The 19,024-nt window shown below is 46.5% G+C and overlaps 1 protein-coding gene across 1 annotated transcript; it reads left to right on the forward strand.

Annotated features, from left to right (window-relative positions):
* Positions 1–5,617: 5,617 nt before the first annotated feature.
* Positions 5,618–18,225, forward strand: LOC307208738 (uncharacterized protein). The gene is made up of 5 exons (XM_079963655.1): positions 5,618–5,801; positions 7,647–7,729; positions 8,632–8,758; positions 8,873–8,968; positions 9,598–18,225. Exons 2-5 carry the CDS (start codon positions 7,655–7,657, stop codon positions 10,695–10,697), a joined length of 1,398 nt encoding a protein of 465 aa, XP_079819781.1. The 5' UTR covers positions 5,618–5,801; positions 7,647–7,654; the 3' UTR covers positions 10,698–18,225.
* The last annotated feature ends 799 nt before the right edge of the window (positions 18,226–19,024 follow it).

Raw genomic sequence — 19,024 nt, forward strand, 5'->3', positions numbered from 1 at the left:
AGTTTACATATATCATAATTTCTAACCATTTTTTTTTGTCACACTTACGTTAACCGTAAAAATCTTCACATTTTATCACTCACAAATAATACTGTTAAGAGAGCTGTGTCCCTTATTGCTGGCAACTGATGCTGGGGTGGGATAAACAACAGGCACACCGTGGTCCAGACAGAGAGCAAAGCTTCTCTTGCTGGTTTTGTCTTGAGGTTCAAAAAACTGCTGCCTGCTCCCCTCTGGCAAAAAGCTGTGTGCTTTTATAGCAAAAGCTAAGATTTGATCACGTTGTATTTCAATATTTAGTGAAGCTACAATCTGTCTTTCAGCATAGCAAGGCTACTCTGGAACTCTCTGCAGGATGATACTATGCAGGTCATTTGTACATTTTTCAAGGCTAGCTGCAAACATTTTAGTTTAAGACAGGCCTCCCCAGACTTGTGATTTTTATATTACGTATATCAGTTTTGAAACTGAATTTTATCCTTCTTGTTGCTGTTTAGTCATTTATTTGTGTCCAACTCTTCGTGACCCCATGGAGCAGAGCACGCCAGGCACTCCTGTCTTCCACTGCCTCCCGCAGTTTGGTCAAACTCATGCTGGTAGCTTCGAGAACACTGTCCAACCATCTGTCCCCTTCTCCTTGTGCCCTCCATCTTTCCCAACATCAGGGTCTGCTCCAGGGAGTCTTCTCTTCTCATGAGGTGGCCAAAGTATTGGAGCCTCAGCTTCAGGATCTGTCCTTCCAGTGAGCACTCAGGGCTGATTTCCTTCAGAATGGAGAGGTTTGATCTTCTTGCAGTCCATGGGACTCTCAAGAGTCTCCTCCAGCACCATAATTCAAAAGCATCAATTCTTCAGCAGTCAGCCTTCTTTGTGGTCCAGCTCTCACTTCCATACATCACTACTGGGAAAACCATAGCTTTAACTATACGGACCTTTTTTGGCAAGGTGATGTCTCTGCTTTTTAAGATGCTGTCTAGGTTTGTCATTGCTTTTCTCCCAAGAAGCAGGCGTCTTTTAATTTTGTGGCTGCTGTCACCATCTGCAGTGATCATGGAGCCCAAGAAAGTAATATCTCTCAATGCCTCCATTTCTTCCCCTTCTATTTGCCAGGAGGTGATGGGCCCAGTGGCCATGATCCTAGTTTTTTTGATGATGAGCTTCAGACCATATTTTGCACTCTTTCACTAGATTTGCCTAATTTTATTAGGTGTAATTTGTTTTTGTTTTTCTATTAAGCACATTGGTTTTTATCTATATTTTCTTGTGAACATTTTGTATTATGTGAGCCACTTAGAGAGCTTCCCCCCTCACCAACAGTATTATAGTTGGAAGAGACCCTGAGGATCATCTAGTCCAACCCTCTTCAATGCAGAAAAATACACAGCTGTCTCATACGGGGATCGATCCTGCAACCTTGGCGTTATCAGCACCACGCTTGTCAGGGAACTGACATCAGAGCGAGAGGTGGAGGCAGGGCTCCAGAGCGATGCCGGAGAGGGGACCAGCAGGGGGGAAGGAATTCAGCGTAGCACCAGTAGAGGAGAGAGGGAGATGGAGGAATTGGGGACAGGGCTCCAAGACCCTTCACCCGAATCTAGTGGAGAGAGCGCTGGCACGCCCCTGCCTTCCCCTTACTTGCGCAGACGAGTTCCGCGCAGGGAACATAGGAGGAGACTTGGCGTCAAACAGCTTTTATGCTGGAAGAGGTTCAAGAAACGCCCACTGACGGATTCTGCAAGTGACTAACAGGTCACAGAGGGCGAGCTGTGAGCCTAAGCATGGTTGGGATAGCAATCTAACTAAACCGAAGGCAATTTACGCACGAGTAACCCCCTTACAACCATTACAAGGCTCTAACCAGCTGAGTTATCCAGGCAAAAACACTTTAATGAAGTGCTTCACGCATCTTGTTAACTAAAACACAATTCCATCGTGGGGTTTCAAAATCAGACGGGTAGTAAAAAACTTTTTTTTGAAATTAAAATAGTTGGCAATCGGGTGGAGCCTTTCTCAGGGTAGGGAGGGGCAGGGGAAAGCCTGGCGCTTACATACATGACTCACATGCCCGTCCAGAACATGTCTAGACTCCCAGTGGCACATAAACTGGGAACCATGTTGCAAGAGAAGGAATGCATGGAGGTGAGAGCTGCCAGCGGACAGGTAGCAAGTCAAGGATTTTTGAAAAAAACTGGTTTCAATCAGCTGCTATTGCTCAGTGATCAGGGGTTATACTTTAATATTTTAGTGTCAGGGTGCCCACTGGCATCATATGCCCACGGCTGTGTGATGTTTCTTCCTAGAACTACAAATAGGGTTCTGTGTACATACAAGAGGTTGTATGTGCAGTGTTATCTCCCTGGACCACCATATCTCATAAAGTCTGGATGGGGGGTAAGGCCAGATTGGATGGTCTGTCCCTGGAGGCTGATGGAACCTCATGGATTCCTGAACGCCGGGGGCAGTTCTGTGGAGGTGGAAAGCCAATGCTTTTAACCAAAGCCCTGCTTTTGCTGTGAATCAGTGAGACGTGAATCAGTTGGTGCAATTATTATTATTATTATTATTATTATTATTATTATTATTATTACCCCGGGCTCAGGACGGCTAACACCAATAAAATCACAGTAAAAACGTAAGGGGGGGGGGAATACAATTTAAAATACAGTGGTACCTTGGGTTACATACGCTTCAGGTTACATACGCTTCAGGTTACAGACTCCGCTAACCCAGAAGTATTACCTCGGATTAAGAACTTTGCTTCAGGATGAGAACAAAAATCATGCTCCGGTGGTGCGGCAGCAGCAGGAGGCCCCATTAGCTAAAGTGGTGCTTCAGGTTAAGAACAGTTTCAGGTTAAGAATGGACCTCCAGAACGAATTAAGTCCTTAACCCGAGGTACCACTGTATAGGTTAAAATGCAATTTAAAATGCAGCCTCATTTTAAAAGTAGCTGGTAAATCAAGACCATAAGGGGAGGGAAACATAAGGGTCAGACTGAGTCCAAACCAAAGGCCAGGCGGAACAGCTCTGTCTTGCAGGCCCTGCAGAAAGATGCCAAGTCCCGCAGGGCCCTAGTCTCATGTGACAGAGCGTTCCACCAAGTCGGGGCCAGTACTGAAAAGGCCCTGGCCCTAGCTGAGACCAATCTAACCACCTTGCAACTTGGGACCTCCAAAATGTTGTCATTTGTGGACCTTAAGGTCCTCAGGGGAGGCGGATCCACACGCCCTTCCACAGTGGGGACTGAGGTTTCCGGGCGGGAGTTGATCCCGGTGAGGGTTTGCCAAGCGTGCCTTCCCCTTAGCACATTTCTCCCTTTCGTCCTGAGTTTGAGCATCTTCAAAGCCCACAGCACCCTTATCTCTCATGTGATTGGCTGCCTGTGAGTCATGTGACAGAGGCATTCCATACTGTTGTGACTGTTATTCAAATTGTTTTCATTTGTGAAATGTTCTCCCTTGGGAAGCTCGCCGGGCACCTTCATTAGTCATCTTTAGGTGCCAGGTAAAAATGTTCCTGTTTAATCAGGACTTGGGCTGACTGACATCTCATATCCTTTTACATGTTTGTGGCAGGAGGAAGGGGGTTATAGATTTGTTTCTGTTTTTATTATGCATTTTGAGGTTTTTATCATGCATTTTTGTTCTGGAAACCATCCTGAGATCTTTGAATGAAGGGTGGTATAATAATAATAATAATAATAATAATAATAATAATAATAATTGTTATTATTATTAATAGCATTCTCATTCTTGCCAACTGCGACCGAACTCACTCATATTCATTTCTCCCCAGTTACTATGTAAGTTCATTGGGAGAAGGAACTATTGAATAATTAGAACCATTGAACCATATTTTGCTAATGAAGCTCAAATACAAGTGAGGCGCTGTGTTTTAAAAAAACCAGAATGTATTATTAGTATTTCTCATTATATCCCTATAAGTGGAAGGGCTAGACTAGGCTGCCTTTTGAGGAAAAGATCTGGAAATCCAAAAGGAAACAGAGACTCTGGCAATCTTGAGTTCTACCCTGCAGCGACCTCAGCCTGGCCTGGTCCGAAAGAAGGTTGTGCTGCAGCAAATGAAACCATTTTAGAATCATCTAGTCCAACCCCCTACAATGCAGGAAACTTTTGCCCAAACTTGAACCCATGACCGAGATTAAGAGTCTCGTGGTCTACCAGCTGAGCTATCCCAGGAGTACAACAGCCATTGCATCGGTTCTTTGCATGCGGACATTTAAGTTTAGGTTCAGGAGGAGCAGGGGAAGAGGTCCAAACGCTGCTACACATGAGAAGGAACCAAACTGTCTGCTAGCTTGTTTTCATCTAAGCAATAAACGCAACCTCCCTTTAAACCAAAGATGTTCTTTAGCTGCAGATCAGATGAGAGTTGTCATAAAACACACCATTTAGGAAACAAAATAATAATAATATTTTTTATTTACCAGTATACCCTGCCCTCCCCAGCCAAGGCCGGGCTCAGGGCGGCTAACAAGCAATAATAAAAACAAGTTGAATGAATACAACTTAAAAACAACATTAAAATGTTGTAACATTAAAATGCAGCCTCATCACAGGAGGAGAAAGGAAAAAGAAAGAGGGGGAGGGAATCAAATTGGCTCCAAGCCAAAGGCCAGGCGGAACAACTCTGTCTTACAGGCCCTGCGGAAAGAAATCAGATCCTGCAGGGCCCTGGTCTCATGAGACAGAGAGTTCCACCAGGCCGGAGCCAGAGTTGAGAAGACCCTGGCTCTGGTTGAAGCCAATCTAACTTCCTTAGGGCCCAGGACCTCTAGGGTGTTGCTATTTATGGACCTTGAGGCTCTCCGTGGGGCATACCGGGAGAGGCGGTCCCCTAGATACGAGGGTCCTAGGCCGTGAAGGGCTTTAAAAGTCAAGACCAGCACCTTGAACCTGACCCTATACTCCACCGGGAGCCAGTGCAGCTGGAAAAGCACTGGGTGAATATGCTCCCATGGCAGAGACCCCATGAGGAGCCTGGCTGCAGCATTCTGCACCCGCTGGAGTTTGTGGGACAGTTTCAAGGGCAGCCCCGCGTAGAGCGAATTACAGTAGTCAAGCCTGGAGTCACTGTGGCCAGGTCGGAGCAGGAAAGGGAAGGGACCAACTGCTTGATGCGGCGAAGGTGGAAAAATGTCACCTTGGCTGTTGCTGTAACCTGCGCCTCCATGGAAAGGGAGGCGTCAAGGATTACACCCAAACTCTTAACGGAAGGCAATGGCACTAATTGGGCCCACAAGAGAAGGGAGTTGGTCCCTCATCCCCATGCCATCCCGACCCAGCCAGAGGACGGGACATAAAACACTTTAGTGAATTTTGGGCATGAGCTTGGTGGGAATGAAACCACGATGGGTTTATAATCCTCCAAAAGCTGTTGTTGGTTTCTGTTTGGTTTTGAAAAATGCAAGCCCATCGCAGACCCTTTTTAATATTTTTAACAGCAGGGCTCTCGATAGCTTTGCGTTTGCTCCTAAATCACAGGCGAGGGTGGCGCGGGGGGAACTACAGCTCCCAGAATCCCCTCTGCTTGCTTTTTGTGCGGGGCAGACGCAAAGGAGGGGGCGAGAGAAGGGGGGGGGGGAGAGGACTACAAGTCCCAGCAGCCAGGGTCAGGCTGTCTGAATCCCAAGAGATCTAGCGGAGACATTGGATCTGGGGGTGGGGAGGTTGGGGAGCGGAAAGGGATCTGCTGGGAGTGGGGTGCGGTGGGGTGGCGCCCCCCCCCAACCTTGGTGAATTGCATCCTGGAGGAGCCTGTGCGCAATTTAGCCAATGCAGGTGAGGGTCCAGAAAGAGGGGCGCTTGCCCTCCTGGAGAAGGAGGGTGGGTGGGGTGGGCTCCCATCTTTCCTCCCCCTCGCCCCACTTTTCTGATTCTGTCTTAGATTTTGAGGATGGTGAATCTGGAAGCGGTGTGGGGTGGAGAAGGGAGCGGCTGCAGGGCTTTTGAGTTTTCCTTTGTTTCCTCTCCCGCCGCCGCTCCCACCCCCCAAATCCCAAACCTTGGAAAGGTGGAAGAAGAAGAAGAATGGGGGAAATTCCGTGGAGCGAGGCAAAAACGGTGGGCAGGAGGAGATCACGGCTTGCTTGGGCGCCTGCTGCCCTCTCCCCTTTTTAGCAATCGAACGAGATGGGAAGGAATATAAATACTATGGAATATGAAGGGAAGGGGAGGAAGAAACAGATTTTTAAAAGCAAAGCAAAAAGAAGTCGGATCATCTAGCAATTCTGCAGCCCCGCTGGGTGCCCCTCCCCCGATTTTTCCGGGCTGCAATTCCCATCATCCCTGACCATTAGGGGTGGTTAGAGTTGGGGGCACCAAGCAGCATCTCGCGGCCCACAGGGTAGTAGCAGGACTTTTTTAAAAAAACAACTTGGTTTTTAGTTTGCGTTTTCCTGTTCTATTGTGTGCCTTGCTCCTTTAACTGGAGAGCTGTGTCAGTGTCCCTGGGATCTCTTCATAGCTGTCAACTTTTCCCTTTTCTTGCAAGGAATCCTATTCGGAATAAGGGAATTTCCCTTTAAAAAAAGGGAAACGTTGACATCTATGGATCTCTTTGGATGAGGGGTGGCTAAAAAAATGGATTGCAAACCAATCAATATGGTGCACCGAAAGCAGGATCCACCCAGTCCTGGTCTCACAGTCGCCAACCCAGTGCCCCCAAGCAGGACCCGGGTGCAAGAGCAGTCCCTTTGCTTGTGATTCCTGGCAACAGGTATACAGAAGCATGCTGTCTCTCCGACAGTGGAGGAAAGACGTAGCCGTTGTGGCTAGTAGCATCCTCCTTCTTCACCCCTACTCCAAAACGCATGTGCGGATGGGCAGAGTCCGGGGGGGGGGGCAAGGATGTAAGTCTGTTGCAGCTAACACAGCAAAGAGAGTCTCAGGGTGCTTGAAGTCATGGTGGCAGAAGTTTTTGCGGACTGGAGTCTGCGCTGTCAGATGCAGGAAGTGCTCTGCTCAGTTGGGCGACGGATTTTGGTTTTTAGTTTGCGTTTTCCTGTTTTATTGTGTGCCTTGCTCCTTTACCTGGAGAGATGTCTCAATGCCCCTGGGATCTCTTTGGATGAGGGTGCTCAGGGCCACCGACCCTGCTGTTAGGGCGACTGAGGTGGCTGCCTCAGGGCAGCAGGTGAGGCGGAAAATGGGGCAGAACTGTTGGGAGGATGGAGTTGAGCAAGCGCCATGTCACCTGGCCTGCACCTCCAAAGGTGGCTTGCTAGCCTCAGGTGAGTTAGAAGAGGCTGCTGTCATCTTGCCAGCACTGAAGCGCGATTCGGCTGCCTACGGGATCAGCTTCTGCCAGCCTGTCCCTTTGCCTCAAGCTGCAAAATGTCTTGGGCCGGCCCTGGGTGTGGAGCAAAAAGGGTAAATGGTGGCTTTCCCCTCCTACCCCCACCAATCTACAATTCCCAGAGTGGTGCAACAGTCAAATTCTCTTCGCATGGAACTCTGGGAACTGTAGCTCTGAGAGGGGAATATAGGGGGGGGGTGTCTCTTTTTCCCATCTTGCATTTTACCTCAGAAAATCCAATGTAATGTTGAAAAATGAGATCCCCCCCCCCACACCTCCTTAATACTTGAAATGAACCATGTTTTCTTTGGTTTTTTTGACTTCTACAGAAGACAAAATGAGGGCCATGTTTCTGTCCGGATTGTCTCCTCCTTCCAGAGGATGGGAAAGAGCTGCAGCTGAGCCAACTCAGGTAAGACGTCGGGGGCCCAAAGTCCTTCCAAGTGGAAGTGATTGGGGTACAGTCATACCTCATGTTATGTTTGCTTCATGTTACGTTCTTTCAGGTTATGTCCCGCGGCGACCCGGAAGTACCGGAAAGGCTTACTTCCAGGTTCTGCTGCTCGCGCATGCGCAGAAATGCAAAATGACATCACGCGCATGTGCAGAAGCGGCAAATCACAACCCGCGCGTGCACAGACGCGCCGCTGCGGGTTGCACTCTTTTCATGTTGCAAATGGGCCTCTGGAGCGGATCCCGTTCGCAACCAGAGGTACCACTGTACATGGAAGAATACCCCTTTAACTCCACGGAAAAGTGGTGCCCATTGAGGGATTGCGCATCTGGCTTGCGTGCACATGATACAATACAGTGGTACCTCGGGTTAAGTACTTAATTCGTTCTGGAGGTCTGTTCTTAACCTGAAGCACCCCTTTAGCTAATGGGGCCTCCTGCCGCCACTGTGCCGCTGCTGCAAGATTTCTGTTCTCATCCTGAAGCAAAGTTCTTAACCTCAGGTAATATTTCTGGGTTAGTGGAGTCTGTAACCTGAAGCGCCTGTAACCTGAAGTGTATGTAACCCGAGGTACCACTGTACACTATTAACATTGCTTTCAACAGTCATAGGATCCCCCAGAGGATCCTGGGAACTATAGTTTGTGAAGGGTGCTGAGAATTGTTAAGAGACGCCCTCCTCCCCTTGCAGAGCCACAGTTCCCAGAGCTCTCTGGGAAGAAGGGTCGATTGTTTAAACCACCCTGGTATATAAATACTATGGAATGAAATATAGAAATGTTTGCAGACTTTCATTTTCTCTCTGCGGATGAGAGCTTTTGAGGCAGAGGAGGCTGAGACGAGGATTCTTCTTTCTTCCAGAGGCTGGTGACTTTCAGAGATGTGGCCGTCTATTTCACAGAGGCACAAGGAGCACTGCTGAACCCAAATCAGAGAGCTCTATACAGAGAGGTCATGATGGAGAATTATGAGAACGTGACCTCCTTAGGTAAGGAACTTTGCTTCCTTGTTTTGTTAAGCTAGGGAGAAAAAAACTCCTGCTTTCTGATAGTCCTTTGTGGGAAGAGGAGGGTTTTTAATTTTTTGAAAATCTTTTATCAAGGGTTTCCAGTTGCAAAGCCTGTCCTCATCACTCGTCTGGAACAAGGAGAAGCTCCCTGGGTACCAGATCCTCGGAACTTGGGCAGCAGGTGCTCAGGTGAGAGGGTAGGGCATGCCAACAGGCAGATAATCCATTGAGGATTGTCCCCATCACCCAGACATGGCCAGCCATGAGTCTCAGCCATTGCATTTGGATGTGTTGCCTCTTCCCACCGCTCTTCTTTGAAACACTTGCTTGCCCTGTGTGGGGAGGGAATCCCACAACTTTGGGGCTGCCAGAAGGAATACCCTCTCTCGGGTCGCCCCAGCCACCAAACCTTTGAACTACCCAAAGGGCTCCCTCCCTCTTCTGATCTTAACAGGGTCTTCAGGGAAGGAGACAGTCTTTCAGATATTTAGGGCCTAAGTCGTTTAGCCGCCACGAAGAGACTTATTTTTCTGTGAGTTTGTCTAAGCCTGTTTTTAAATCACCTGATTTGGCGGTCTGGTGGCCACCACTTTCTGTGGCAAAAATTTACCTCAGGAAATTTACAGCTTACTTCCAGTTTTAAAGCCACACGGTTTGACGGTCTGGTAGCCACCACTTTCTGTGGCAAAAATTTCTCCAGGAAATTTACAGCTTATTTCCCCACAACTCACCCTGATTGACTTTCTATGATTCTTCCTCTTCTGGAGTTGAAGGTCAATCCTGTCAGTGTCCCCCCCCCCCTTCTCACCCCATTCCAGGTGTCTTGAGGAAGAACAACTCGTGCCGCAAGTGTGGGAAATGCTTCTCCCAGAAACCGGATCTCGTCATACACCGCTTGGTCCACATGGGAGAGAAGCCCTTCAAGTGCTTGGAGTGTGCGAAGTATTTCGTTCACCATTCGGAGCTCGTGAAACACCAGCGGGTCCACACAGGGGAGAGGCCCTTCAAGTGCCTGGAGTGCGGGAAGTGCTTTTCGCGCCAGTCCGTCCTCGTGAACCACCACAGGATCCACACGGGGGAGAAACCCTACAAATGCCTGGAGTGCGTCAAGTGCTTCACCCAGAGATCGCAGCTTGTCAGGCACCGGAGAGTGCACACGGGAGAGAAGCCGTACAAGTGTCCCGAGTGCGAGAAGTGTTTCGCACGCCACTCGGTCCTCATCAACCACCAGCGGGTCCACACGGGGGAGAAGCCCTACCAGTGCTTGGAGTGTGCGAAATGCTTCGCACGGCAGTCCGTCCTCGTGAACCACCAGAGAATCCACACGGGGGAGAAGCCCTACAAGTGCCAGGAGTGCGGGAAGCACTTTGCTCACCAGTCGAACCTCGTGAACCACCAGAGGGTCCACACGGGCGAGAAGCCCTACAAGTGCTTGAAGTGCGGGAAGTGCTTCGCCCAGCAGTCGGACCTCGCGAAACACCGCCGCATCCACACGGGGGAGAGGCCCTACAAGTGCTTGGAGTGTGGCAAGTGCTTCGCCATCCATTCGGATGTCGTGAACCACCAGCGGGTCCACACGGGGGAGAAGCCTCACAAGTGCCAGGAGTGCGGGAAGTGCTTCGCTCAGCGCTCGGCCCTCGTGAGCCACCAGCGGGTCCACACGGGAGAGAAGCCCTACAAATGTATGGAGTGCGAGAAATGCTTCTCTCAGCTGTCCAACCTCGTGAAGCACCAGCGAGTCCACACGGGAGAGAAGCCCTACAAATGCTTGGAGTGCGGGAAGTGCTTCGCTCGGCACTCGCACCTCCGCGTTCACCACAGAGTTCACTTGAGAGCAAAAGCCAGACAAGCCCTCAACGACCTCGAGAGCTTGATGGAGAAGGGGAGCCTTATTCAGTATCAAATAGCCAGCACTTAATTGAAACTGAAATACTTTATTGTCACTTGTACAACTTGTATACAGTGAGATTACACTCAGCTCTCTTAATTCCCCTTGTTTACTGACGCACACCCACCAAACCCGAAAGTCAGTTGCCCTGTTGTTATCTTTTCATTCAGCAGCCTAACAGCCCACGGATAGAAGCTGTTCTTTACCCTGTTGGTGGGACTAATCCTGCTTCTATATCTTTTGCCTGAGTGCAGGAGATCAAGAAAGTGCCGGCCAGGGTGTGAATCATCCCTGAGAATTTTCCTCACTCTCCTGAGGCAATGTTCTTCCGCCTTTTCATCCAGCGGATTCACGGGACAGCCCATAATACCTTGTGCTGTATTCACCACCCTCTGCAGGCACTTCCTATCAGATGATGTCAAACCAGCGTACAACACCGTGATGCAGTCTGAAAGGACACTTTCTATAGGAGGAGCTCATCAAATGTTGATTGACATCGTTCTTCCACAATACTCTGAGGAGATGGAGTCTCTGTTGGGCTTTCTTAACCACCTAGGTTAAGAACATAAAAAGAATTTGCTGGATCAGGCCTGAGGCCCATTTTGTCCAGCATCCTGCATCCACCGTGGCCAATCATATACCTATGGCAAGGGTGCCAGGAGGACCTTCTATGGCTTAGGTGAGAAGTACCTTGGGGTGAAGACAGATTTAGTATTTAGCAAATAGCCACAGTTCTTTACCTGAGCTTGACTTTGCAGTCAGCAGGGCAGCCATACACCAACAAGTCAAATGGGCTCAGCTGTCTGTTATGTATGTGCGTTGTCTACCTTTAACAAACAAGCCACGTACGTTCTTCTATTGTTCCTTTCTCAAACAGGGAAACCCAGCCCACCAAATATTTTATGATTGTTTGCATCATGGGGGAGCAGGGAAACTGTTTGTGACATCACGGGTGCTAGCCAGTTGGCGCTGTCTGCAACTGCCCTTTCCCTGGCTCCAACTTTTTGGAGCTTACCCCCCCAGGCTAAGAGAATAAACACATTTATATTGAAGGCAGCAGAGGCCCTTGCCAGTCACCCCACCACTCTGAAATGTTTGTATCTGTCCTTGTTACTAGGCTGTAACGGTGTGGGAGAAATCAGGTATGTACTCTTTTGATTCTGAGTGTCCGGCTCAGGAGTGAAGTTAATGCGGAGGGCTGCCCCCATTATCCTTGAATATCTGGTATGCTTTATCGCTGTGAAGCCTCGAGTACCCAAAGGAGTAGCCTCAGTATCTCCTCTGTAAAGTTGCACCTTTGTTTCCTGAACATCTCCTTAAGCCACCCCTATGTTCCCATCAGTCACCGAAGCTGCAGGAAGAGTAGAATTTCGGGAATCGGGGCCGAATGCCTTTCTTAAAGAAAATTACAAGCTGCTTTTGAGTAGTTGAGAGAAGAGGAAAGATTTCAGCTGAACGTACAGCTATATAACCAAAGCTGTTCTGATCTGTAATGCTGGCTTTAAAATGTTCTGTATGGCAGTTTTGCGACCCGAAGCCCAATTTCGGGCACCTGTTGCGTTAGGGTTTGAATCAGAATGGTACGGTAGGGGAAAGCACTTCAGTTTTCCGATTAGCACTGTTGTCGTTTAAATACTTTGGTTGTTGCTGCTTAGCAGCCTAGTTTATGCTCAGTTCTGTGTCTCTAAGGTGAGATAATGCTTATGAGCATCTAGCTATGTATATTATGGTTTGCAGCGTTCTGTCGTACTCTAGAGCAGAGGTGGTGAAACTCCACACACAATACACACACACACACACACACACACATACACATTGAGGTCCACTTTCTCTTGAGGGTGATCTGTTGGGGGCCACATCATGCCAGCAGTGCGTGGGGCCAAAGTCTGTGATGTGTGGAGCCAGAGCTCAAAGTGGAGTATCAACCTTTCAACTCCAGCCGCAGCTAAGCATGGCCAATGGTCAGAGAGCTGTAGTCTGGAAAAATATGGAGGGTGCCAGGGGGGATCAACAGAGCCCAGAGCTTGTCTTGCTCAACCATTACATCGTCTGTGTCATACACAGTTCTAGTTGTTACCTTCCACACATCTGCGTAGGTGCCGTTTGTTTGTTTATTTATTTAGGCTTTATTTTATGTTCGACAATGATCTATAATTGTATACGGGGTATGTATCTTGCCACTAGAGTCCTGTTTGATAGCACTGTTTTGCAGAATCTTGTATAACCTCCTTTTTGGGGAAAAAACCAATAAAAGTTATTTAAATTTTAAAATTAAACCAGAACCTGGAGCAGGCTTTTATACAGATAGGGGCAGGCTTGGTTCTTAATAGCTGGGAGGGTCACCAGGGACAGGAAGGAGGTTTGGCTCCGGTTCCTAGCAGTGTTTCTGAAATTCTGGTTGCATTAAATGTGCGGTCACCATGCGCTTCTGAAAGGAAAAGCAGTATCCCATGAGGACATTGCAGCTGCCAGGAGAGAACCTCTCTCTTAGCCCAGATAGTAGGTGACTGCACTTCACAGGGATCCCATAGGGGTGGGTACAGAGTGGGTGGATTTGGGGGTATAAAATATGCACAGACCCCTTCTCAGGGATCCCATTTAAAGCACTGTTGCACCGCTTTGAACAGTCATGGCTTCCCCCAAGGGATCCTGGGAACTGTAGTTTGTTAAGGGCGCCGAGTGTTGTGAGAAGACCTCCCTATTCCCCTCACAAGGGCTACAATTCCCAGAGCGGTTTAACAGTCAATCCCTCTGGGAACTGTAGTTCTGAGAGGGGGAATGTACTCTCGGCACCCTTAACAAACTATAGCTCCCATAATTATTGGGGGGAAGCCATGACCGTTTATAAAGTAGTTTTATACTGCTTTAAATGTATGGTGTGTGAGCATGATCTCTCTCTCTCTCTCTCTCTCTCTCTCTCTCTCTCTCTCTCACACACACACACACACACACGCAGAGTCCATTTTGCGGCCTGCAGCAGAGTCTAATGATGTTTATCTCCGGCCTGAAGCAGAGCCAAAATGGCGCCCTTCCTCGCCCTCCCAGTGCAAACACTTTGAAAAGTCTTCTTGTACCATTAAGACCCCAGTTCTTGCCTTCAGCTCTCCTTCCCGGCTGCCTCATGCAAGGCCAGCCCTGGCTAAACCACCATTTTGCATGACAGGATTTTTCTCACTAACCCACCAGAATAAACTGACATAAAATTTTGGGGCAGGGCATGTTGGAGGAGAGGTGGGCTACAAATATAAAAAGTTAAAAATGATGGTGATGTTAAATGAATTATTTACTTATTGGCTACCTAGCTGAAGGCCAAGTTGGAAAGTCAGTTTGGAGCTTAGAAAGCTCTTTCTTTTCATAGGAACTAGCTCAAGTTCAGTGAGTCCAAAAGGGAACTTATCCCAGTTCAGTGTCTTCCCTTTGCAAAACAAACTAGTTCAGTCCACAGTTCAATTCCAGTGCGCCTAAAGGATCCTTGACCAAAAAGAATCTCAGCATTCAGGATGCTACAGGCTGCTGTGCTGAAGAGTGAGATATAGTTTAAGAAGACAATGTGTGAATTGTTTATTTTGTTTTGTTGAAACAATTAACGATTGTAAAGGCCCAAGGAGTCTAGAAGGGTCAAAAACGCACGTAAGAGAAAGAAGCTGAAGCTGAACTAGACATGGTTCAGAGTTCTACCCCCAAAACGAACTTAATTCACGTTCTCTTCCCCCGGGAATTATAGGGACGGCTTTGGAGATTTTTGAAGTAATCCAGTGAACTTTGCGAAACTGAACTAGTTCATTCCTAGCACTTGGAAAGTTCGTTTCGCGGCTCACCATTCTGTACATCTGTACCAGTCATGGCTCTTTGCTCTTTGTGCTGTGTTTGTGACCTCCATTTCCCCCCTATGTTTGGTTTGTGCTGCATGTTTTGTTCCAGCTTGCAATTTATGTGAAGTTTGCCTTCGATAATTTATAATTTCATTATAATCCTATAATACGCTGTGTTTATTGATTTGATATTCCACTACATAGAAAGAGTATGTATGTGCGTGTATACATGCAATATTTCATTGCTTCTTGTTCTTTTGCGTTTGGCATGCCTCAAATTACACTTTAAAGCTTTCTGGGTTTTTTAAACAGGCTCAGAAATTTCTGGGTTTTTTTCTTCTTTAAAACACAACCTCATAGTATTAATCACTACAAAGGGCTGCATTGAACGCTGGAGTTTTGCTTATGCAATGGAACTTCTATTTGCTCTCCTTTCCACCTTGCGGGGTGGAAATAATAACCTGACTTCCCTTTCCCTTGGGAGCTGATTTTGAGGGTGCTGGTGTAAGGTGTGGACAGGAGAAGAAGTAGAAGTTTTGTTGTACTCGTGGAAGTCTGCTGCATGAGCACGACTGCAAGTGCTGGATACAGCCCCTAGGCGCTGACAACTGGAAAGAATTAAGTGAGAATCAATAGGCACAACCCAGCCTAATTTAAGCAATTCCAAATCTCATAGCGAGACACGTGAAGCTGCCTTATAATCAAACCTTGAATCCATCTAGCATGGCATGGTCGTAATTTATTGGCAATCCGTGCAAAACATGAGCTTTGCACTTAACTCAGATAGGTAGTTCCGTCAACAGAGCATGAGACTCTTAATCTCACAGTTGTGGGTTCGAGCCCCAAGGTGGGGGCGGGGGGGGCAGATTCCTGCCTTGCAGGGGATTGGATTAGATGACCCTTGGGATGCCTTCCTACGATTCTGTGATTCTACAGCCTCTCATTTGAGCAGTGGGAGAGTTTGGAACAGTTAGTTGCTTAACGCTGGCGGTCAAAATCGGAGGGCACTCAAAAGTACTGTACTTGTCAGGATCGTGTGCAGTGTTAAAGTAGGGTTGACATACATGTGGAATTTTCCAGACGTAGCCCATGTCGGTAGTGTAGATTTTGGCAATTGGCAATTGACTGTAGGTCAAAACCACTTTAAAAAAAAAAAAAGATTTTGCAAAAAAAGGCTTGAAAACTTTGCCCAAAATAACTTTTGTGTCCTGAGTTTCACTTTATGAACTATGGCAACCTTGGTTGGTGTTGTTAAATAAAAGAAGGAACTTATTAATCGGTTTAATAGATATGGGGATTTATAAGAGCAGTTGGCATTTGATATGCATAATAATCTTGTGGTTAAATGTTGGATAAAAAGACTCCAGCAAATTAATATTGGATATGTATGCATCATTCTGTAAATGTTTTCCACAGTTTGATTACTGCAGTCATTACAATCGTGAGGAGAGAGATGGCAAATTAGGGACCGGTGATGATTAATTAGTGGTTGATGTAATATATTAATTTATCACATTGGTTTTTTAAAAATAAATATTTCTTAATTGAAGTAGGTATTAGATTTTGAGTATTGTGGTGTTGTGAAAAATCAGTTTTATTGGATATATTCAACTGATTCAGAACACATGTTTGCTGTCTAGTAAGTGTGTTTAGAATAGCAATCTCAAATAAGATTCAGTGTTTGCAATCTGATTGATAGAGTTAATAGCAAATTGCAGTTAAATTTCATAGGATTATGTAAGGAGAGAATAATGAGTGCTCTGGATGACAAAATTAGTTTATGAATCCCATATCCTTAGAACTACTTTGTAAGAATTCTGTAGATTTTTTAATATTAAATATAAATATAAAGTAGCTCTGCATGGAAAAGAACAAGGACAGAAATATTTCATCACACTTCTTGAATAAAACTGAAAAATATTCTAAATCAGCAGAACACATTTGTGGGATGATACCTTTGTTTAAAAACTGAAATGACTTCAAAATTAAACGTAACTAAGACACATGGTGCTTCTGTCTCGAGAGATGGGGTTACAAAAACTAAAAAACCAGCAGTGTATAAATCACCATTATGAATGTTATATATTGCAAATAAAGAAAAAAAAATGATAAAAATATTAATCAGTATTACATAGGTGGAAATAGCCCATAGCCTGGTTAAAATGAAAACCGAATAGGCTAAAAAGATGCAGATATATGAACGAATGATATTCAGCAACCTAAATTAAACATTAAGAAATACTGGAGGGAAATAATTTAATCAAGTAACGTTAGATAGAATTGATGAAATGGAAAATAAAGATGGGAGGAATGTCCCCTTCCACCCCTGAAAGATCCAAAATAAACGGGAGGTAGAAAGTTGTAGCTAAATCAAAATCACGGGTTGGTGTGTTATTGGGCGCCCCCAGAGTCGCTTGAGAAATTCAGGGGTAACATTGGGGTTGTTTACCCACCTTCCTGACCTTTATTCTCTCAACTTCCTTTGGGTGCTGCCAGAAAAACCTGGGGTTGCTCCTCCTTGGTCAGTGGCAACTTGGTTCACTAACTAGTGTTTGCAGGCTAGACCTCTGCCCTAAACAGTCAGGCTTCCTGGCAGGCGAGGAAGTGGTCCTGTTGCAGCACTATGGGGCCACCCCTTCCTTTTGCTCCCCTTCTTTGGTGACCCTGTTGTTTTTGCTCTGCTTGCCAAGGCGAAACGGGCATTGTTTTTGTGGCAGACACCATCAGCATGTGTCCTCTGTTCTAGTGGGTCATGGGGGCTGACCAGCGTCAATTGCCATCAGACCCCAACACTGGAGGCGAGTTTGCCGGTTGCACATTTAGCGAGCGCTCCTCCTTCTCCTGCTCGTCGTGGCCTCAAATGGAGTAACGACTGGCGCCTGGGCAGTGAAACTACAGCGGTCGCCACCGGTTCATAGGAGGGTCAGAAGAGCTGTGCCGGAACAGCCCAAGGGCCCATGAAGTCCAGCATCCTATTCTCACAGTGGCCATGGGGAGCCCACAAGTTGGTACCCTGATCACAGCTGTGCTCTCCTTACTTGCAGCTCCTCACGGCTGGTTTTCAAAGGCATACTTTCTCCGACAGTGGAGGTAGAACATACAGTATTTTTTGCTCTATAAGACTCACTTTTCCCCTCCTTAAAAGTATGGGGAAATGTGTGTGCGTCTTATGGAGTGAATGCAGGCTGCACAGCTATCCCTGAAGCCAGAACAGCAAGAGGGATTGCTGCTTTCACTGCGCAGCGATCCCTCTTGCTGTTCTGGCTTCTGAGATTCAGAATACTTTTTTTCTTGTTTTCCTCCTCCAAAAACTAGGTGCGTCTTGTGGTCTGGTGCATCTTATAGAGCGAAAAATATGGTAACTATCCTTCTGGCTCCAGCAGCTTAGATCTATTGTTAATATTTTAATACAAGGCGCTTGTAATATTTAAAAGCGGAATAATATTCTGGATGGTTTGAGAGTAATTTGGGCTTGCTGTAAGCTGATTGATTGATTGAATGAATACTCAGAATAAACTCAGTATATAGGGTACTTATATATTGGATCATTTACGTGAGTGGGTAAGAAGAATGCATTAAGCGATGTAACCTGATTGGATTTTTTTTCTTACCTGGGGGGTTTAGTGATGTCTCTCGTCTTTGTGTTCTGTATGGATAAACGTAACTTTTCATGTTAACGGTTAATAAAAGTTTTAACATATATTCCTTGTAATCAATAAAGGAACTTCCAAGTTATCATAAAACAATACCCATTGTTGTATTTTCACTTTATCTTTTCATTTGACTATGTTCATTATATCCTGTAACTTACAGCACAAGCTTTTCTTTAAAAGAAAAAAAGAAGAAAGTTCATGGGAAACAACTCTCGGATTCGGTATTTATTTACTGCATAAAAATGTATACCACTTGATTGCAAAACAACAACAACAACCCACCAACAACTTCAAAGCAGTTTGAATTGTTGTTGTTTAGTCATTTAGTCGTGTCCGACTCTTCGTGACCCCATGGACCAGAGCATGCCAGGCACTTCTGTCTTCCACTGCCTCCCGCAGTTTGGTCAGACTCATGTTTGTAGCTTCGAGAACACTGTCCAACCATCTCGTCCTCTGTCGTCCCCTTCTCCTTGCGCCCTCCATCTTTCCCAACATCAGGGTCTTTTCCAGGGAGTCTTCTCTTCTCATGAGGTGGCCAAAGTATTGGAGCCTCAGCTTCACGATCTGTCCTTCCAGTGAGCACTCAGGGCCGATTTCCTTAAGAATGGCGAGGTTTGATCTTCTTGCAGTCCATGGGACTCTCAAGAGTCTCCTCCAGCACCATAATTCAAAAGCATCAATTCTTCAGCAGTCAGCCTTCTTTATGGTCCAGCTCTCACTTTCATACATCACTACCGGGGAAACCATTGCTTTAACTATACGGACCTTTGTTGGCAAGGTGATGTCTCTGCTTTTTAAGATGCTGTCTAGGTTTGTCATCGCCTTTCTCCCAAGGAGCAGGCGTCTTTTAATTTCGTGACTGCTGTCACCATCTGCAGTGATCATGGAGCCC

This window comes from Podarcis cretensis, assembly GCF_951804945.1.
Source record: "Podarcis cretensis genome assembly, chromosome: 2".
Taxonomy (NCBI): domain Eukaryota; kingdom Metazoa; phylum Chordata; class Lepidosauria; order Squamata; family Lacertidae; genus Podarcis; species Podarcis cretensis.

What these genes read in the sequence shown, in the direction of transcription:
- LOC307208738 (XM_079963655.1), top strand. Translation starts at nt 7,655, where the DNA reads ATGAGGGCCATGTTTCTGTCCGGATTGTCTCCTCCTTCCAGAGGATGG. An exon ending in TGAGAACGTGACCTCCTTAG is followed by an intron (nt 8,759 to 8,872) that starts GTAAGGAACTTT and finishes TCTTTTATCAAG; the next exon opens with GGTTTCCAGTTGCAAAGCCT. An exon ending in CTTGGGCAGCAGGTGCTCAG is followed by an intron (nt 8,969 to 9,597) that starts GTGAGAGGGTAG and finishes ACCCCATTCCAG; the next exon opens with GTGTCTTGAGGAAGAACAAC.